The sequence below is a fragment of the Leucoraja erinacea genome, unplaced genomic scaffold (assembly GCF_028641065.1).
Source record: "Leucoraja erinacea ecotype New England unplaced genomic scaffold, Leri_hhj_1 Leri_596S, whole genome shotgun sequence".
NCBI lineage: Eukaryota > Metazoa > Chordata > Chondrichthyes > Rajiformes > Rajidae > Leucoraja > Leucoraja erinaceus.
The window spans coordinates 12,581-35,000 of record NW_026576505.1 but is presented as its reverse complement, the minus strand read 5'-3'; the positions used below and the strand labels follow the sequence as shown (position 1 = coordinate 35,000).

The following is a 22,420-nucleotide window of genomic DNA, read 5'->3' as shown; positions in this document are numbered from 1 at the left end:
GTTGATGGAATTTAATACAGAGAAATGTGAGGTGTTGCATTTTGGGAAGTCTAACATGGGCAGGACCTACACAGTGAATGGTCGGCTCTGGGGAGTGTTGTAGAGCAGAGGGATCTTGGAGTACAGGTGCATGGTTCCTTGAAGGTGGAATCGCGGATGGATCGAGTGGTCAAAAAGGCTTTTGGCACATTGGCCTTCATCACATAAAGTATTGAGTATAGAAGTTGGAAGGTCACGTTGCAGTTGTATAAGACGTTGGTGAAGTCTCATTTAGAGTATTGTGTTCGGTTCTGGGCACCATGTTATAGGAAAGATATTGTCAAGCTGGAAGATTCATGAGGATGTTGCCAGGACTAGAGGGTGTGAGCTATAGGGAGAGGTTGAGTAGGCTGTGACTATTCCTTGGAGCGCAGGAAGATGAGGGGAGATCTTATAGAGGCGTATAAAATCATGATGGGAATAGATCAAGTAGACTCTTTCATTTCACTGCACATCTCGTATGTGTATGTGACAAATAAACTTGACTTGACTCTTGCCCAGAGTAGGTGAATCGAGGATCAGTGGACATAAGTGAAAGGTGAAGGGGAAAAGATTTAATAGGAATCTGAGGGGTAACGTTTTCCACACAGAGGGTGGTGGGTGGATGGAACAAGCTGCCAGAGGAGGTCATTGAGGCTGGGACTATCCCAATGTTTAAGAAACAGTTAGACAGGTACATGGATAGGACAGGTTTGGAGGGATATGGGCCAAGTGCAGGCAGGTGGGACTAGTGTAGCTGGGACACGTTGGCTAGTGTGGGCAAGTTGGGCTGAAGTGCCTGTTTCCACACTGTATGACTCTCCCACTCTCTGTCTTGGTGTGCAGGACATGCAGGAGCTGCTGGTGCAAATGGGGTCGGGCTCCGTCCGGCAGCCAGGCCAGGAGGAGCTTGCTGCTGCCGTGCTGAGGGAGAAGCTGGCTCCACTCCGAGGGTTTGCCCAGGTCTACCGCCTGACAGGTGAGGGGTGGGCACAGAGCTCCCTCAGACCGGGGGGGGGGGAGATACCGGCAGCTCCCCCCCCCTCCCACTGCATGGAGATACACTGGGGGGGGGGGAGGTGTGAAACTGGGGGAAGGCGTAGGGGTGGTGGTGGTGGGGGAGTGAGGGGGAGTGCTGGCTGCCACTGACGGGGTGCTTCCTCTGCAGGGATCAGCGGTGAGCTGCGAGACTCCAGCACCATGAGCGTCTGCATCCACACTGCGTACGAGGGCACCTACCTGGACTCCTACCAGCTGGACATGCGGCTGCAGCAGCCGCGCAAGCTGCTGCGCCACAACCTGCCTGCCTGCATCCCCCTGCAGCAGGCGGCTGGAGAGCTGCTGCAGCGCGACCTGCCGGCGTTCCTGGAGGCTGTGCACGGCATGCTGAACGCCTACGTCAGCCGGCGATACCAGCTGCAGCAGATGCAAGTAGGTCCTTCCCTCCCTTACCCCACTGCTCCCTGCATGTCCGCATACCTCTTCACCCTCTGCCTGTTGGTGTAGGTTAGTGTCGGGCTGCGTACTGACGTGTGGATGTAGCTGGCCCAGTGCTCCCCCAGGCAGCCTGTAGCAGTCAGTGTGCCCCTGGAGTGTGTGCGAATGCAGCTCGACTGGGTGTGTGAAGGGGCCGCTCCTCCAGTTGTGGCCTCTGACCTTTGGGCAGCGGGTGGAGTCGAGGGCTCCCTCAGTGGCCCACTCCTGATGCGGGCACTAGGCATGGATGTTGTGGATGCGCTGAAACAGGCCCTTTGGCCCACTGAGTCTGTGCCAACCATCGATCCCCACACATGGGGTGCCAGAGCCCTGGGGACCGGCAGTGGTGGTCTCTGGGAACCCTAGGGTCAGTGGGCATGGAGAGCTGGCATGTGTCCAGACAAGGAGGGGAGCGGTTTAGAGATACAGCGCGGAAACAGACCCTTCAGCCCACCGAGTCGGCACCGACCAGCGATCCCGGCACATTTACACTATCCTATACACACACACACACACGAGGGACAATTTACACTTATACCAAGTATACAAACCCAAGCCAATTAACCTACAAACCTGGACATCTTTGTAGTGTGGTTGGAAACAGAATGGTCTCGGAATAAACCCACGCGGGTCACGGGGACAATGTACAAACTCCGTACAGACAGCTCCCGCAGTCGGGATAGAACCCTGGTCTCTGGCGCTGTGAGGCAGCAACTCTACCGCTGCACCACCGTGATCACCAAATGGGTTGGCACAAGTGGGCCTGGGGGCAAAGGTGGGCAGGGTGAAGGAAACTGTCAGAGTGTGCCATGTGCGGGCGGGTGTGTGATGTGTACCCGCTGACACCAGTGCTGTGTGGCATGGTGTTCCAGACCAGGGGTGAAGGACACTGTCCGAGTGTGCTACCTGCGGGCGGGTGTGACATGTACCCACTAACACCAGTGCCCTGTGCCAGGAACACTATGACTGGACCAGCCAGATTCGGAAGAACACGGCGTACAACCTGCTGAGGTTCCACTACCCCGTGGGGGATGGGGAGACAGAGCAGGACATTCGGGTGAAGCTGGTCTACGAGGATCTCAACAGCTGCCTTCCCACCAGAGTCACCGTCACCTGCACCGGTACATGTGGAGCGGGTCACAGTCGGGGGAGCTGTACGGCACGACAACAGGTGCACCCAGTAATGGCATTGTGGTCAGCTCCAGCATGATGGGCCGATGGGCCTGTGCGGGTGCTGTACTGTGTTCTATCATCGGCCCCATGTACCCTGACCTGCAAACTTACTAACCAGCCCCTCCACCTCCGCTCAGTCTGCCAGGGCCTACGCAATCTCCCGGTTGCCAAACACCCTCACTCCCCCTCCCATTCCCACTGACCTTTCTGTCCCGGGCCGTCTCCACTGTCAGAGTGAAGCCCCAGCGCATATTGGAGGGACAGCACCTCATATTTCGCTTGGGTAGTTTACACCCCAGCGGTATGAACATTGACTTCTCTAACTTCAAATAGCCCTTGCTTTCCCTCTCTCTCCATCCCTCATCCTTCCTAGTTCTCCCACCAGTTTCACTGTCCTTCTGATTAATTTTGCTGATTGTATGCCTCGCTGTCACCTTCCCCTCAGCCAACAATGATCCATTCTACATTTTCTAGAGCACAATGCCTTTGATCTGACGTTTTCACACCTTACCCTTCCATATCTCTAGTCTCCCCCTCCCCTGATTCTCAGTCTGAAGAAGGGTCTCGACCCCTTAACGTCACCCATTCCATCCCTCCAGATGTGGGGAGGGGAGAGGGTTCTGAAGATGCAGGTTTGATAGAAACATGAAAATAGGTGCAGGAGGAGGCCATTCAGCCCTTTGAGCCAGCACCGCCATTCATTGTGATCATGGCTGATCATCCACGATCAATAACCCGTGCCTGCCTTCTCCTCATATCCCTTGACTCCACTAGCCCCTAGAACTCTACTATCTAATTCTCTTTTAAATCCATCCAGTGAATTAGCCTCCACTGCCCTCTGTGGCAGGGAATTCCATAAATTCACAACTCTGGGTGAAAAAGTTTTTGCTCATCTCGGTTTTAAATGGCCCCTTTATTCTTAGACTGTGGCCCCTGGTTCTGGACTCACCCAACATTGGGAACATGTTTCCTGCATCTAGCTTGTCCAATCATTTTATCATTTTATATGTTTCTATAAGAGCCCCTCTCATTCTTCTAAACTCCAGTGAATACAAGCCTAGTCTTTTCAATCTTTCCTCATATGACAGTCCCGCCATCCCGGGGATTAACCTGGTGAACCTACGCTGCCCTGCTTCAATAGTAAGGATGTCCTTCCTCAAATTAGGAGACCAAAACTGCACACAATACTCCAGATGTGTGTTGTGTATGTATGTTGCCCTGGGGCGGTGAACTGTGTGTGTGCATGAGGTGGAGGAGTATTGACACTGTGTTTATTCAGGGTGGAACACAGTGTGAGTTAGTGCAAGGTGCAATGCTGGTGTTGTCCATTGATCTGGATGCCAGCGAGTGGGCGTGAGATGGGTAACACTGCAGCGCCAGGCTGAAGTGGGCAGGGGTATCTCTGTGGTGGTGGGGGGGGGGGGGGGGGGGGGGGGGGCATGGGGGGGAGGGGGGGAGATTCCCGCTGACTGCAATCTCTTCCCTGCACTCCAGGAGCGGCGGAGGAGGGCATGCAGGAGAAACTGGAGCATCACCGGCAGTTGTTCCTGAGCCAGCACCTGCACCGGGCACTGGAGAGCATCAAGGACCAAGGGGGGGGCAGTACCAAGCTCAGTAATGGAGGGGGCGGGGTGAGGGAAACGCCGCACTGTGGGAGGGGGGGGCGGGGGTGAGGGCGGCACTGGGGGGGGGGGGGGGGGAGGGAGACCGCACTGGTGGGGGGTCGGGGGTGGGGAGCACCGCACTGGGGAGGTCGGGGGTGGATCGCCGCACTGTGTGGGGGGTCGGGGGTGAGGGAGAGCACCGCACTGGGGGGGGGTGGGGGGGGGGGGGGTGAGGGAGCACCGCACTGTGTTGGGGGGGCGGGGGTGTGAGGGAGCACCGCACTGTGTGGGGGGGTGGGGGTGGGGGAGCGCCGCACTGTGTGGGGGGGGGGGCGGGGGTGAGGGAACACCGCACTGTGTGGGGGGGCGGGGGTGAGGGGAGCGCCGCACTGTGTGGGGGTGGGGGGTTGGGGGTGAGGGAGCGCCGCACTGTGTGGGGGGGTTGGGGGTGAGGGAACACCGCACTGTGTGGGGGGGTTGGGGGTGAGGGAGCGCCGCACTGTGTGGGGGGTTGGGGGTGAGGGAACACCGCACTGTGTGGGGGGTTGGGGGTGAGGGAACACCGCACTGTGTGGGGGGTTGGGGGTGAGGGAGCGCCGCACTGTGTGGGGGGGCCAGGGGGGTGAGGGACCGCACTCGGGGGTGAGGGAACCACACAGGGGGGGGGGGGGGGGGGGGTGAGGGAGCGCCGCACTGTGGTGGGGGGGGGGCGGGGGGTGAGGGAGCGCCGCACTGTGTGGGGGGGGGGGGGCGGGGGTGAGGGAACACCGCACTGTGTGGGGGGGCGGGGGGTGAGGGAGCGCCGCACTGTGTGGGGGGGTTGGGGGTGAGGGAACACCGCACTGTGTGGGGTCGGGGGTGAGGGAACGGGAGGAGGAGCCATCTTGGGGAGCGGCTGCTAACCAGCAGCCGTCCGTTTACTTTGCTTTTTAAAAAAAAGTTTTTAGTAAATCCTGTGTTTCGTCCGTTGGAGAAATGGACTTTTTAAATGTGGGGGGGGGGGGGGAGGGGGCAATTTTACTTCTAGATCCCTACCTGGTCAGTGAGGCAGCTTTTTCTCCGGGCTGCCCATCGACCCGTCCTCGTGGCCTACCAGCGGGCTTGGAGCGCCGTTTCCTGGCAGGGACCGCCCAGCACCTCGGCCTCGGTGGCGGCGCAGTGCTGGGGCGCTGTCGCAGAGCGGGCGATGCCTTGCCTGGGTCGCCGCGCTGGATTGACGCGCTGGAGCTCTGGTGAGCTGTGTCCGCTGTGTTCGACACCTCCGGGCTGTGGGTCTGCGGAGTGGAGCGGGCGGCGCCGATTTCAACATCGGGAGCCTGGGAGCTCCAGGCCGGCGTGGCCTTGTCGGCTTCGGAAGCCGCGGTCTCCAGCTAGGAAGCGGCCGTTCCAGGTGGCCCAGCCGCTGAGAGGACTCTCTCGATGCCGGGGCAAGACCACCCGGTGAGAACGGCCAGGAACATCGGGCCTCTGTAGAGGCAATTGCGGTGGCCTCAATAGGCCTGACTTTGGGTGAACTTGGGGTTGGGGACTGGACATTGTGCCTTCCCCCACAGTGGTATCCATTGTGGGGGAATGATTTTTTTTTGTCTGTAATGTAATCCTGTTAGTCTGTGTCCAAGATGGCTGCCGTGAAGGGAGAGTGGACGCTGGCGCGCTTTAGCTGCCGCTGCTCTCTCTTCACACTGTGTTTTTGATTTTTTGTTTTTGGACTGAATTCTGTTTTTAATTTGTGTTTCTGTGATGTCTTTATTATTTATTTTATTCTGATTATATGTTTATATTCCTGTTAATCTCTGTAAGGTGTCCTTGAGATTTCTGAAAGGCGCCCAACAAATAAAATTTATTATTATTATTAACGCCGCACTGTGGAGGGGGGCGGGGTTGAGGGAGCGCAGCACTGTGTGGGGGGTCGGGGTGTGGGAGCGCCGCACAGCAGGTGGGCTTTCAGATGCGTTGTGATTGGTGCCTCTTCCCCTGCTAAATGCACGGGCTGTGGGCCGGGAAGCAGCAAGTCTCCATCAATGTTGCCAAACGATGTGAGGGAGCAAAGTGCAAACGGTTCCCCACTGTATTCCACTTACTTTCCCCGTTGTAATACATTGGGGAGAAGTCAACCATTGATGTGATGCCTGTCGTTTGTCAGTGCTGTCAAAGGTTTGTGATGTTGAATAAAACTGTGTTTACATGGTGTGAGGAGGCAGTGGATAAAGAGGCCAGCCTTGGCCCACCAACTCACCTCACCCATGTTGGTCAATCATTCCCAATGTCCCGTGAGGATGCGTTCTCAGTTGCTGACTCTGCTATCCCTGTGCATTCACCACTGAGCCGCCAAATTCTGCCCAGTCCCCATTGCCAGCCCACTGTGGTGGGGCAAACCACGAACACTAACAAGATGGAGGCCAGGAACCAGGTGGAGAACGTTAGACACAAAACCCTGGAGTAACTCAGCGGGACAGGCAGCACCTCTGGAGAGAAGGAACGGGCAAGGTTTCGGGTCGAGACCCTTCTTCAGGCTCCAGCTTTTTTGTGTCTATCTATGGATTAAACCAGCATCTGCAGTTCCTCCTTCCACAGAGAGAAAATGTCATTACATGGTGTCAGGACAATAACCTCCCTTAATGTCAGCAAGATGAATGAGCTAGTTATAGAAACATAGAAAATAGGTGCAGGAGTAGGCCATTCGGCCCTTCGAGCCTGCACCGCCATTCAATATGATCATGGCTGATCAACTCAGTATCCTGTACCTGCCTTCTCTCCATACCCCCTGATACCTTTAGCCACAAGGGCCACATCTAACTCCCTCTTAAATATAGCCAATGAACTGGCCTCAACTACCTTCTGTGGCAGAGAATTCCAGATTCACCACACTCTGTGAAAAATGTCTTTCTCATCTCGGTCCTAAACGATTTTCCCCTTATCCTTAAACTGTGACCCCTTGTTCTGGACTTCCCCAACATCGGGAACAATCTTCCTGCATCTAGCCTGTCCAACCCCATAAGAATTTTGTAAGTTTCTATTAGATCCCCCCTCAATCTTCTAAATTCTAGCGAGTATAAGCCGAGTCTTTCTTCATATGAAAGTCCTGACATCCCAGGAATCAGTCTGGTGAATCTTCTCTGTACTGTGTGGCAAGAATGTCCTTCCTCAGATTAGGAGACCAAAACTGTGCGCAATACTCCAGGTGTGGTCTCACCAAGACCCTGTACAACTGCAGTAGAACCTCCCTGCTCCTATACTCAAATCCTTTTGCTATGGATGCTAACATACCATTCGCTTTCTTCACTGCCTGCTGCACCTGCATGCCTACTTTCAATGACTGGTTTACCATGACACCCAGGTCTCGTTGCATCTCCCCTTTTCCTAATCGGCCACCATTCTTATTGATTCCAGGAAGCTCCAGTCAGCATCAGGACACCTCCTCTGCACACCCTGAACATGCGGCACATCTGATAGGCAGCGTGCCCTCTGCTATTTTGCTTTAGTTTCATGACCACACGCTAACACTTTAATAGTTGTCAAACTTTATTAATTGGCCATTATTTTGCACCCACCCTCACCAAATTGCTGCACCACGAACGAGTAAAACCTGGTGTACGCACACACAACGTGGGAACGCCTGCAGAATTCCCAGCCAGGGAACACCCCGCCAGCGAATATCCCACAGCATTCCCGGCCAGGGAATATCCCACAGCATTCCCAGCCACAGAACACGCTACAGTATCCCCAGCTTGCAGCCAGGGAACATACCACAGCAAGAGAATATTTCACCCATCCCCTGTCATGATGCATTCTCCAGGCACCTTGCTCTTGCTGGTCTTTGAGGATGCGGGTTGGGACATTGAATCCCTTTCTCTTGTGTGGAGAAGGGTGCAGGATTCCCCTGTGTGAGGGAGGGGGCTCTGTGATCACCACCAGATAGCCTCCCAGGGCACCTCCACCCATCTTGTCCCGTACCCTGGTCCCAGCCTCCTGCCCCTCTCTCCTGCTGTGTCGCTCCTGCCGTCCCGTGCCACTGGGGTGTCAGGTGTTGTCCACCACCTGGTGGGGCAGGGTGACGGATGAGCCGCTGAGGAAGGAGCCCTGCCTCTCGCGGCCCTTCACCAGGTAGGTGATCAGCTCGCCCTTGCCCTTGACAAAGACGGGCCCCCTGCGCACCAGCCGGAAGCCGTAGTCCTTCAGCACCAGGTATGTCTCCTCCACCACCTGTAACATGGGGGAGAGGTCAGCAGACTGGGTACCCCCCCACCACTCTGGCCCGCAACCCCCCCCCCCCCCCCCGTCTGCACAATGACACCCACCACCCCAAACCCCATCTCATTCTATGATATTTATGTATGACCCATGTTTAGTTTAGAGATACAGCACGGAAACAGGCCCTTCGGCCCACCGGGTCCATGCTGACCAGCGGTCCACACACACTAACACTATCCTACACACACTAGGGACAATTTTTACATTTACACCAAGCCAATTAATCTACAAACCTGCACTTTGGAGTGAGGGAGGAAACCGAAGATCTGGGAGCAAACCCACGCAGGTGACGGGGACAACATACAAACTATACAGACAGAACCCGTAGTCGGGATTGAACCCGTGGTCTGCGGCGCTGCATTCGCTGTAAGGCAGCAACTCTACCGCTGCGCGCACCGTGACCATGAAGATGCAGCAGCGTACAGACAAGATGGAGAGTGTGGGCAGATGCTGGTTCATTGCAGCTATGAGCTGAGGGCACAGTGCACGTTGGTGAGCATAGAAGGACACAAGGACCCTGGGGGTCAAGACCTGAGAGTGGCAATGCAGGTAGCCAGGGTGGGGAAGAGAGTGTGCGCTGTGTCTTGTGGGTCAGAGTGTGGAATGTAAATGGTGGGTGGTCATGTGTAACTGGACAAACGCTGGTCACAACACGGGGGAGGGGGTGTTCTGGTCACGCCAGGAAGAATGGGGTGGCAGTGAGGAGCAACCAGCGCAGATTCACCAGGATACGGCCTAGGTGGCAGCAGTTCAGTCTGGGAGACCCTGGCAATCTGAGGCACTGACTGGGTACACTGTGGGTATAGACTGGGTACACACTGTGGGTACACTGACTGGGGTACAGACTGTGGGTACACTGACTGGGTACAGACTGGACACACTGACTGGGTAAACTGATTGTGGGTACAGCCTGTGGGTGCGCACTGACTGGGTACAGACTGTGGGTACACTGACGGTACAGACTGTGGGTACACTGACTATGGGTACACTGTGCACAGACTGGGTACACTGACTCTGGGTACAGACTGGGTACAGACTGTGGGTACACTGACTGATTGTGGGTACAGACTGTGGACACACTGACTGGGTACAGACTGTGGGTACACTGACTGGGTACAAACTGGGTACACCGACTGGGTACTGACTGTGGGAACACTGACTGGGTACACTGACTGGGTACACTGACTGGGTACAGACAGTGGGTACACTGACTGGGTACAGACTGTGGGTACACTGACTGGGCACAGACTGTGGGTACACTGACTGGGCACAGACTGTGGGTACACTGACTGGGTACAGACTGTGGGTACACTGACTGGGCAAACTGGGTACAGACTGTGGGTACACTGACTGGGCACTGACTGGGTACAGACTGGGTACACTAACTGGGTACAGGCTGTGGGTATACAGACTGTGGGTGCACAGACCCACACGATTGCAATCTGCTAACGTCACTCCACCGCCGATGTACAAAGCCAGCACTGAATGCATTGAACCTTGTTGGGCTGTGACTGGGGGCCGTGCATCGGCTGCAAGAGAGATCACCAGAATGGTGTCAGGGTTAGAGGGCATTCACTATAAGGAGAGGGTGCACAGGCTTGGATTGTTTTTTTCTCTGCGATGTCAGAGGTTGAGGGGAGACCTGATAGGCAAATAAAATGTTTTAGCGGTGTAGATGGGGTAGAAAGTCAGAACCTTTTCCCCAGGGTGGGAATATCAAGGACTAGAGTGCGATGCTTTAAGGTGAGAGGCAAGTTCTTTACACTGGAGACAGATAGGATAGTGGTGTTGAAGAGGGATTTGGATAGGCACATGGGTGTGTGGGGGATGGAGGGATAGGGGGTATGTGCGGGCAGATGGGATGGGTTGGTGTGATGCTGATACTGTGGTTGTGTGTTGTCCACTCACCTGGATGTTGCCAACCTGCCCGGTGGACTCCATGCGGCTGGCCACATTCACGGTGTTGCCCCAGATATCATAGTGGGGTTTCTGAGCACCAATCACCCCAGCCAGGACACCGCCCTTGTTCATTCCTGTCCCAAACACCGAAACAGGGAGACTTGAGTCCATGGCCGCGAGATCCCCCACCCCACACTCGTGACTGTAGCCCAGTCCATCACACAGACTCCACTCCCCACCATTGTAGATGTAGCCCAGTCCATCACACAGACCACACTCCCCACCATTGTAGATGTAGCCCAGCCCATCACACAGACCACACTCCCCACCATTGTAGATGTAGCCCAGTCCATCACACAGACTCCACTCCCCACCATTGTAGATGTAGCCCAGCCCATCACACAGACCACACTCCCCACCATTGTAGATGTAGCCCAGTCCATCACACACAGACCACACTCCCCACCATTGTAGATGTAGCCCAGTCCATCACACAGACCACACTCCCCGCCATTGTAGATGTAGCCCAGCCCATCACACAGACCACCCTCCCCACCATTGTAGATGTAGCCCAGTCCATCACACAGACCACACTCCCCACCATTGTAGATGTAGCCCAGTCCATCACACAGACCACACTCCCCACCATTGTAGATGTAGCCCAGTCCATCACACAGACCACACTCCCCACCATTGTAGATGTAGCCCAGCCCATCACACAGACCACACTCCCCACACTCGTGACTGTAGCCCAGTCCATCACACAGACTCCACTCACCACCATTGTAGATGTAGCCCAGTCCATCACACAGACCACACTCCCCACCATTGTAGATGTAGCCCAGTCCATCACACAGACCACACTCCCCACCATTGTAGATGTAGCCCAGTCCATCACACAGACCACACCCCCCACCATTGTAGATGTAGCCCAGTCCATCACACAGACCACACTCCCCACCATTGACTCCATCTACACTTCACGCTGCCTCAGGAATGCAGCCAACATAATCAAAGACTTTTGTAGGAAGGAACTGTAGAAGCTGATCTACACCAAAAATATATGAGTAACTCAGCGGGTCAGGCAGCATCTCTGGAGAGAAGGAATAGGTGGCGTTTTTGGATCTAGACCCTTCTTCAGACTGAGAGTCGTTAGAGAGGAATACTAGAGGAATATTAGGCGGCGCGACTCTCGTCAGCAGCGGCCTCTGCAGCCCGTCCGCGTTTTTATTATTTTTTGTCTATGTTTTTATGTAGTTTTTTGTTATTTTTTGTTGGGGTGTGTGTGGGGTGGGAGGGAGGGGGTAACTTTTAAATCTCTCCCTGCATGGGAGACCCGACCTTTTCTTGTCGGGTCTCCGTTGTCGTTGGGGCTGCAACGAGGAGCGGCCTCCAACAAGAGAAGACCGGGGACTCTGGTTCCGACGACTCACCTCACCGTCGCGGAGCTGGCCGAGTCCAGAGCAGGTGGAGCGGTGTGGAGCGCTGCTGCTGCTGCGGCCGACCTCCGGAGATTCGGAGGCTGCAACTGCGGGTCTTGCGGACGGCGGCACCGGGAGCCCGCGGGTCCCTGGAGGGAGACCGCTTTTCAGGGCTCTCGCAACGGCGACTTCTCCCGCCCGAGTTGCGGGGTCGAAGAGCTCCTGGAGCGGGGTCTTACATCACCGCCCCGCGCGGCTTGGAATGGCCGCGGGACTCTGCGAACGCACGCTGGGGGCTCCAACACCAAGACCCGGTGTGCGACCTCGTACCACCTGGCGTGGCTTTAATGGCCGCGGGACAATCGCCATCGCCAGCCGGGGGCTTTGACTTTGACTCTGACAGCGGGGGGGGGCAGAGTGCAGTGGAAAGATAAGTTCTTTTGGCCTTCCATCACAGCGATGTGATGGATGTTTATGTAAAATTATGTTGTGTCTTGGGTCTATTTGTTTGTAACGTATGGCTGCAGAAACGTAATTTCGTTTGGACCTCAAGGGGTCCAAATGACAATTAAATTGAATCTTGAATCTTGAGGTGTGAAAAGGTGCAGAACAAATCAACACAGCACCAATGACCAAGGAAAGGTGGAGCACACAATGGTCCATTGTTGGCTGTGGAAGAGGTAATAATAAAGGGATATGAAGGGTGAAACTAGCAGGCCGATAAGGGTGTGGGAGGGCCGGAGAGAGGGAAAGCAAAGGCTATCTGAAGTTAGTAGTCAATGTTCATACCGCTGGGGTGTAAGCTGCCCAAGCAAAATATGAGGTGGTGTTCCCCTGAAAAGGTTAAATGCTTTTAAATATCTAAAAGATACATAATGGAATCCCGGACTAGGTTATAGCTTATATCTTGTCTCAAGCAGGCTTTCTCCAGTGGATTGATAAGAGAGAGACACTAGCCCGGGCTTACCTCAGCTTGCTGTGTATTGAGACAATGACCGATGCCTTTGAAATGTGACTACCAATTAACAAGAGATAGTGGTAAGGTATATTGACTGTATCTCTGACCATGACTAACATCTTTGGAATGTGACTAAGTGACAAACACATAGTATAAAACATCATGCAAGTCAAGTGTCTGTGTTGCTTACTTGACTAGTGCATCCCCGTCACTTCCCGGCCGGTGACCAGTAAAGCTTGAGCTGGTCTACCTAACGTTTTTGTGAGTTGTCTGTTTATTAAGTAGTGAACCTTATCACCCCCAATTCACGTCCAGCCTCACTGGAGGAGGAGGCCCAGGGCAGAAAGGTCAGTGTGGGAATGCGAAGGGGAGTTAGTGTTTGGCAACCGGGAGATCAGGGAGGTTTAGGCAGACTGAGCGGAGGTGTTCAGCGAAACGATCGCCGAGCCTGCGCTTGGTCTCACCTGGAACAGCGGATACAGTCGTTGAGGTTGGAGGAGGTGCAAGTGAACCTCTGCCTCACCTGAACAGACTGTCAGGGTCCTTGGGCAAAGTCAAGGGAGGAGATTCACAAGTAATAGGAGTTAGGCCATTCGGCCAATCGAGTCTAATCCGCCATTCAATCATAGAAACATAGAAATTAGGTGCAGGAGTAGGCCATTCGGCCCTTCGAGCCTGCACCGCCATTCAATATGATCATGGCTGATCATCCAACTCAGTATCCCGTACCTGCCTTCTCTCCATAACCCCCGATCCCCTTAGCCACAAGGGCCACATCTAACTCCCTCTTAAATATAGCCAATGAACTGGCCTCAACTACCCTCTGTGGCAGAGAGTTCCAGAGATTCACCACTCTCTGATCATGGCTGATCTCTGCTTCCTAATCACATGTTCCTGCCTTCTACCCATAACCCTTGACACCCGCTCTCATCAAGAATTGTCTATCTCTGCCAACAATATCCACTGACTTGACTTCCACAGTCCTCCGTGGCAATGAGTTCCACAGATTAACTACCCTCTGACTAAAGAAGTTCCTCCTCACCTCCTTTCTAAAAGAGCGCCCATTAATTCTGAGGCTGTGAGACTCTCCCACCAGTGGAGCCATTCTCTCCACATCCACTCTATCTTTGCCTTTCAATATTCTGCATGTTTCAAGAAGTAAAGGGACAGGTGTTGCATCTCCTGTGGTTACTACACTCTGCACTCTGGTCTCCGTCCGTTTGCACCCTCTGTTGTACTGCACATGGTGCGTGTGACTGTACTCATGTTTGATTTGACTGGACAGCACACAGACAAGGACACTACCTCAGTACACAGGTCCAGAACAAAGCTCACCCCCTCCCCCCCCCCACCCCCACCCCCTCTCCCCCCCCTCACCCCCCCTCTCCCCCCCTCCCTCCCCCTCTCTCCACCCCTCACCCCCTCTCCCCCCCACCCCCCACCCCTCTCTCCACCCCACCACCACCCCCTCCCCACCCTCACCCCCTCTCCCCCCCACCCTCACCCCCTCTCCCCCCACCCCTCACCCCCTCTCCCCCACCCCATTCACCCCCACCCCCCCCCCACTCCTCCTCCCTCTCCCCCACCCTCTCTCCTCTCTCCCACCCCTCACCCCCCTCTCACCACCCTCACCCCCTCTCTCACCTCCCCCCCCCCCTCTCTCCTCTCCCCAACCCCTCCCCCCACCCCACCCCCCTCTCCACTCTCACCCCCTCTCCCCCACCCTCCCCCCCTCTCTCCCCCCCTCACCCCTCACCCCCTCTCCCCCCCCTCATCCCTCCTCTCTCCCCCACCCTCACCGATGCGAAGCATGAAGTTATTGAAGGACTGGTAGTTGATGTTCATCAAGGCCACCTTCATGGCGAGGGCAAATTCAGTCAGATCAGCCAGGTGTTGCCAGCGGTCCCGGGCACAGAGCGGCACCTCCCTCTGTAACACAGGAAGACCCGTCACTGTGGGCCACCTCCCTCTGTAACACCAGGGCCCATCACCATTGAGGAGAACCCAGGGCAACACCTCCCACAGACATAGACACATCACAGTGGAGATCGGGGGGTTTCACATCCAGGGGCCGTTACAGGGTGGGCGGTGGGTGCGTGGCCCTACCGTGCCGGGGCCGGGGCTGGGCTCCGGGATGAGACCGGACGCTGCCATGTAGGTGCTGCCGATGGTCTTGATCTTGGTGATTGTCTGGAACTGTGGCTGCTCCAGTAACTGTGGGGGGGAGAGAGAGAGAGAGGGAGGGGTAAATGGAGAGAGAGCTGTCGCAGGAGTCTCACTGCCCCTGACCCTCTCCCAATCCTCCCCCCCATCCATCCCCCCCTACCCTCACCCCGTCAAAGTCAGAGATGATCTCGTTGAGGAAGCGCAGGCACTCGATGCCGCCGTTGTTGATGCTCTCCTCCGTGTAGAAGTCGGAGAAGTTGGGGATGGAGGCGAACATCACCCCCACCTCATCGTACGCCTGGCTGTACAGCTCCTGTGGAGAGAGAGAGTGAGAGAGACCCCCACACATCACACACGGGGCACAGCCGGCAGCACATTGTCCGGCCACGGGGGAGGCAGTGAGCAGCACTCCACCCCGTTATGCAATGTCCACCCACCCAGGGGGGCACAGAGTGGCGAGGACACGGGGGAGATGAGGGGCAGGGTGAGGGGGTGAGAGGGTGGGTTAGGGAGAGGGGTATCTTGGGAGGGGGTTATCCGGGCAGGGTCAGCATGTTGGTAACCGGGGGGTGGGGGGTGGCGTGGGGTAACCCAGCGGAGGGTGTCGGGTTAGGGGAGGGGGGAGTTTTATCCAGGGCGGTGAGTCAGGAAGGGGGTGAGGCAGAGTATTGAGGGGTGGGGGAGGGGTTGGGGTTGGGGGTGAGGGTTGGGGGTGGGGGGTGAGGGGTTGGTGTTGGGGAGAGGGTTGGGGTTGGGGGAGGAGGGGTTGGGGGGTGAGGGGGTTGGGGTTGGGAGGGTGAGGGGTTGGGGGGGAGGGGTTCGGAGGTGAGGGGTTGGGGGGGAGGGGTTGGGGTTGGGAGGTGAGGGGTTGGGAGGTGAGGGGTTGGTGGGGGAGGGGTTGGGAGGTGAGGGGTTGGGGGGGAGGGGTTGGGGTTGGGAGGTGAGGGGTTGGGAGGTGAGGGGTTGGGGGGGGAGGGGTTGGGAGGTGAGGGGTTGGGGGGGAGGGGTTGGGGTTGGGAGGTGAGGGGTTGGGGGGGAGGGGTTGGGGTTGGGAGGTGAGGGGTTGGGGGGGAGGGGTTGGGAGGTGAGGGGTTGGGGAGGTGAGGGGTTGGGAGGGAGGGGTTGGGGGGGATGGGTTGGGGGAGTGGTTGGGGGGTGATGGATTGAGGGGTTGTGGGGGGAGGGGTTGGGGTTGTGGGGTTGTGGGGGGGGGGGTACCTCGTGCCGGCGTGCGGGGCCCAGGAAGTGTCGGGCCACGTGCTCGGGCAACATGTTGGTGACCAGGGCTTCGTTACGCCGCCGCATTCCAGACAGACGCTCCTTCTGCTCATGGACCTCCATCTTCCACAGGAACAGGGTCCGCGCCAACTTCTCCACCTGTGGGCAAGGGGCAGGGGGCAGTGCGGGTCAGGGGGCAGTGTGGGTCAGGGGTCAGTGCGTCTCAGGGGTCGGTGCGGGTCAGGGGTCAGTGTGGGCCAGAGGTCAGGGCGGGTCAGGAGTCAGTGTAGGTCAGGGGTCCGTGCGGGTCAGGGGTCCGTGCGGGTCAGGGGTCAGTGTGGGCTAGGGGTCGGTGCAGGTCAGGGGTCAGTGCGGGTCACTCTCCCCGTGGTGGTCACTCACGTGCCGGGTGAAGCAGTAGAGACTGAGAATCATGAGGAAGATGGTGGCGATGGTCAGATAGTGAGAGGGAACCGCCGGTGACCTGTGGGGCAGAGGTCAGAGGTCAGCACACCCCAGGCTCATTGTCAAGGCCCATCAGTCGGTGGCCCTGCCGGTAAAACAGGCTCTTCGACCTACACTGCCTGTGCCGAACGTGATGGCAAGATCTGCCTGATGGCAAGATATCCCCGCATATCCATGTGGTACCTGCCTCCACCACCACTCCGGCAGCACGCTCCAGGCCACCACCAACATCTTTAATCATTGCCCCTCTTGCCTTAACTAGTCTTTGATATTTCCACTCTGGGGAACAAGGTTCTGATTGTCTACCCTATCTCTGCCCCTCATAGTTTTATGTACCTCCATCGGGTCTGCCCGCAACCTCCGGCATTCCAGAGAAAACAATCCTCGCCTGTCCAACCTCTCCCTGTAGCTGATGCCCTCTAAATCAGGCATCACCCTGGTAAACCACCTCTGCACCCTCTCCAAAGCCTCCTCATCCTTCCTGTAATGGGGCTACCAGAACTGCCTGCAATACTCCACATGTAGGCTGACCAAAGTCCCATAAAGCTGCAGCATGTCTTATACGCAATGCCCCCCCTCCCCGATCTATGTAAGCAAGCATAATGAATTGAATTGAATTTCCTTTATTGTCATTCAGACCTTACGGTCTGAACGAAATTTCGTGCCTGCAGTCATACATACAATGATACAATAATAAACAACAATAAACACAAATTAACATCCACCACAGTGAGTCCTCCAAACACCTCCTCACTGTGGTGGAGGCAAAAATCTTATGTACTCATTCTTTACCAGCCCCCCCCTTCCTGCACCCCTTGCCAGCTTAACCACAGCAAGATTCTCTCACCAGCCTCCCATACCGCTGTGACATCGCTCTGACCACTCCCCCTCTGATGAAACAAGTGCATAGTGTGCTTCCTTCACCACCCTGTCCAACATGTGGTGGCACCATGTTTTGAGAGGCTAGTTATGGAACGCATTAAATCCAGTCTACCCAGCGGCCATGACCCACTGCAGTTCACCTACCGCCACTACAGGCCCACAGACTATGCCATCGCCCTGGCCCTACACTCATCCCTAGAACACCTGGATAAGAGAGACACCTACATCAGACTCCTATTCATAGACTGCAGCTCTGCCTTTAACATCATTACACCATCCAAGCTCATCACCAAACTAGCGGGACTTGGTGTCACCACTCATCTCTCCAACTGGATCCTCGACTTCCTGACCAACAGACCCCAATCAATGAGGATAGGGGACAAATCATCCTCAACACTGGTGCTCCACAAGGATACGTTCTCAGCCCCTTCTTTACTCCTTGTTCACCCACCACTGTGCAGCCATGGCCAAATCTAATTCATGTTCAAATTCGCAGACGACACCAACATTGTGGGCCGGATATTAAATAATGATGAGACGGAGTACAGGAGGGAGATTGAGAACCTCGTGTCCTGGTGTGGAGTCAACAACCTTTCTCTCAATGTCAGCAAGACAAAGGAGATAGTGATAGACTTTAGGAAGTGAAGCGGTTCACATTCCCCAGTTTGCATTGACGGTGCCAAAGTAGAGATGGTTGAAATACTTAGGAGTCAATATCAGCACCAACTTCTCCTGGGCCACCTATATTGAATCAACGACCAAAAGCACACCAACGCCTCGACTGTATTAGAAGGCTTAGGAAGTTTGCCATGCCCCCTACAACTCTCACCAACTACAGATACACTATAGAAAGCATTTTTGTCAGGATGCATCACAGCTTGGTTTGGGAATATCTCCATCTAAGACCGCAAGAAATCGTAGTGAATTGTGGACGCAGCCCACACCATCACACAAACCAACCTCCCTTCCATTGACTCCACTTATACCTCACGCTGCCTCGGCAAGGCCAGCAGCATAATCAAGGACGATTCGCACCCTGACCCTTCTGCCTTGGTGTGAAAACGTACACCTCCAGATTCAGGGACAGTTTCTTCCCAGCTGTTATCAGGCAATTCAATCATCCTACCACAACCAGAGAGCAGTGCTGAACTACTATCTACCTCATTGGTGACCCTCGGACTATCCTTGATCGGCCTTTGCTGGCTTTACCTTGCACTAAACGTTATTCCCTTATCATGTATCTATACACTGTAAATGGTTCGATTGTAATCATGTATTGTCTTTCCACTGACTGGATAGCACGCAACAAAAGCTTTTCTCTGTACCTCGTTACACGTGACAATAAACTAAACTGAACATTCAGAGAACTAATTATCTGCACCCCTCCATCTTTCTGTTCTATAACATTCTGGTAGCGCAGCGGGTAGAGCTGCTGCCTCACAGCACCAGAGACCCGAGTTCGATCCTGACTACGGGAGCTGTCTGTACGGATTTTGTACGTTATCCCAGTGATCCACGTGGGTTTTCTCCGAGATCTTCGGTTTCCACCCACGCTCCAGAGGCGTAGGTTAATGGCTTTGCATGAATTGTAAATTCTGCCTAGTGTGTGTGTGGGATAGTGTACGTTTGTGGGGATCACTGGTCAGTGCGGACTCGATGGGCTGAAGGGCCTGTTTCCGCGCTGCATCTAAACTAAACCAAAAACTCCAGGACCCTGCGATTCACTGTGTACATCCTGGCCAAGCTGCAGGCTGGTCCGCATCACAGAAAACCAACCTTGTCCTAACCCCGGACGTTGGTGAGGCCACTTTTCTAGTGCTGTGTTCAGTTTTGGTCACCCTGCTATGGGAAGGATGTTGTTAAACTGGAAAGAGTGCAGCGAAGATTTACAAGGATATTGGCCGGAGCTATAGGGTGCTATTGGGCAGGCTAGGGCTCTGTTCCTTGGAGCGCAGGAGGATGAGGGGTGATCTTATACAGGTGTATAAAATCATGAGAGGAATAAATCACGTGAATGAAGAGTATTTTGCCCTGAGCAGGTGAAAGATTTAATAGGAACCTGAAGGGTACAATTTTCACACAGAGAGTGGTGGGTGTATGGAACAAGTTACCAGAGGAGATAGTTGTGGCTGGGACTATAACAGCATTTAAAAGATATTTAGACAGGTACATGGATAGCAAAGGTTTAGAGGGATGAGCCAAAGGTGGCATCAATGTAGATGGGGCACCTTAGTCAGCACGGGCAAGTTGGGCTGAAGGGCCTGGTTTTATGTTGTATGACACAATCGCAACGTCCCCGTGACACTATGACTTGACACACACACACACACACTGACACACACACACACACACAGACATACACCGGGACACACACACTGACACACATACACACACACACTGACACACACACACACACACTGACACACACACACACACACTGTCACACGCACACACACACACGCACACACACACTGACACACACACACACACACACTGACACACACACACACACACACACACACACACACACACACTGACACACACACACACACACACACACACACACACACACACACACACACACACACACACACACACACACACACACACACACACACACACACACACACACACACACACACACACACACACACACACACACACACACACACACCAACACACACACACACACCCACACACACACCCACACACACACACACACACACACACACACACACACACACACACACACACACACACACACACACACACACACACACACACACACACACACACACACACACACACACACACTGACACACACACACACCCACACATAGACACACATGTCCATGGCGTGTGCTACCACATGGCCCCATCCCGCTCCCTCTACAAGGGCCCTCTCCCCCAGAACCCCCCCCCACCCAGCACATGTTGCAAGGTGCTTGCCCCCCCGTTCCACATACCTGTGTAGATGTCCCCAGCCCGGGGTGGTGAGCAGGGTGTAGGTGAGTCCGGTCACTAGCATGAGAGCTGTCTTCACCATGTGACTGGCCTGCACCAGCATGGTGGTGCCCATCAGTAGCAGCACCACCACATGGGCCTGGTAACTCCTGGTACCCGGGGCAGCCCACACAAACCCATCGGCACGCCCGTCACACTCACGTTTACACCTAGCAACAGCAACCCACCCTTGCACGCACCACCACCTGGGGAGCAGGACACAGAAAACAGTGATGGGCAAACACAGACACCGCTCACACAGCCCCCACACCATACACCAGCCCTCCACCACACAACCCACACACACACACACAGCACCACAGCCCCCACCCCAATCAAAACACACGACAACCAACCCCACACACAAGCCACCACACACACACACACACACAGTAAACCACCCAACACACAGCCCCCCCCCACACCCACTACACAGCCCAACACCCACACAAACACACACAGCCCCACCCCACACACACAACACAGCCCCCACCCCACACACAGCCCCCACACACACACTACACACACAGCCCCACCCCACCCCCACACACAAGCCCCCACCCCCACACACACACAGGCCCCACCCCAACCCACAGACCCCACCATTACACACACACAGCCCCCACCCCCAACACACAGACACACATCCACCACCCCACACCACACACACAACGCCCCCACCCCCACACAAACAGCCCCAAAACACACACCCACAACACACAGCCCACAACACCACACACGCCCCCACACAACACACACAAACAGACACACAGCCCCCCACCCACATCACACACACAGCACACCCCTCCCACACGCCCCCACACACCCACACAACAGACCACCACACACAGCCAACACCCACAACCAAGCACACACAGCCCACAAAAACACACAGCCGTACCCCACACACACAGCCCCACACCACACAGCCCCACACAGCCCTGTTTGACACACACCCCCACACACACCCACCACAGACCACACAGCCCCCACCCACAAAATACAACAGCCCCCAACACATAACACACCAGCCCACCACACACACACACACAGCCCAACAACGACCACCCACCACAGCCCCCACCCACACACACACACACGGCAGCCCCCAACCACAAAGCCACCACCACCCACAAACACACAGCCCACACCCCACTCACAGCCCAAACCCCCACAAAGTCCAGTCCCCCACAAACAATCACACATTACACACAGCCCCACCCCCCACCCCACACACACACCCAACACACACAGCCACACCCACACACACGCCCAAACCCATTACACAACAGTCCCACCCCCCACACACACAGCACCCACCCCACACAAACACACGCACCAACCCACAAACCACACCAGCCCCCATCCCACACACAGACACCACACACACAAACACACACCCACACCACACAGCAAGACCCCACAACAGCCCCCACCCCCCACACAGCCCCACCCCCCAGAGCCCAACCCAACACAATAGAGCACCACCCACAACACCCCCACACACAACATAAAACCCCAAACACACACACACAGCCCCCACAACACACAACACACAAGCCCCAACAAACACACTACACACAGAACAAGACACCACCCACACCCACACACAGACAGCCCCCACCCGACAACACACATAGAGCCCCCACCCCACACCCACACACAGAGCCACAGCCCACACCCATACAAAGCACCCACAAAACACAGCAACGCCCCAACACACCCACACAAGCTCGACCCACACACATAAAAAAAGTCCCACCCCACACACAAACACAACAGAGCCTCCACCCCACAAACAGCCCAGCCCCACACCACACACACACACAACGCCACCACCCCCCACACACCACAATCAGCCCCCATCCCACACACACACAACCCCC

General features: G+C 55.6%; 2 protein-coding genes across 2 annotated transcripts in view; one reads left to right on the top strand and one right to left on the bottom strand.

Annotated features, from left to right (window-relative positions):
• Positions 1-7,721, top strand: part of cenpo (centromere protein O) — a 12,455-nt gene extending 4,734 nt beyond the window's left edge. Inside the window, exons 3-7 of the mRNA XM_055630986.1 lie at positions 865-997; positions 1,187-1,449; positions 2,450-2,615; positions 4,162-4,298; positions 7,662-7,721. Coding sequence (XP_055486961.1) covers positions 865-997; positions 1,187-1,449; positions 2,450-2,615; positions 4,162-4,298; positions 7,662-7,721 — 759 coding nt within the window. The remainder of the gene's footprint in view (positions 1-864; positions 998-1,186; positions 1,450-2,449; positions 2,616-4,161; positions 4,299-7,661) is intronic.
• Positions 7,722-7,781: 60 nt separating this feature from the next.
• On the bottom strand, positions 7,782-20,740 carry LOC129694272 (adenylate cyclase type 3-like; the record flags this gene model as incomplete). Its single annotated transcript, XM_055630989.1, is given in 9 exon segments — positions 7,782-8,474; positions 10,431-10,555; positions 14,600-14,729; positions 14,907-15,014; positions 15,133-15,279; positions 16,185-16,343; positions 16,587-16,668; positions 20,498-20,658; positions 20,661-20,740. Coding segments are annotated over 9 exon segments (1,175 nt in total), but the record flags the coding sequence as incomplete, so codon positions are not given.
• Positions 20,741-22,420: the final 1,680 nt, after the last annotated feature.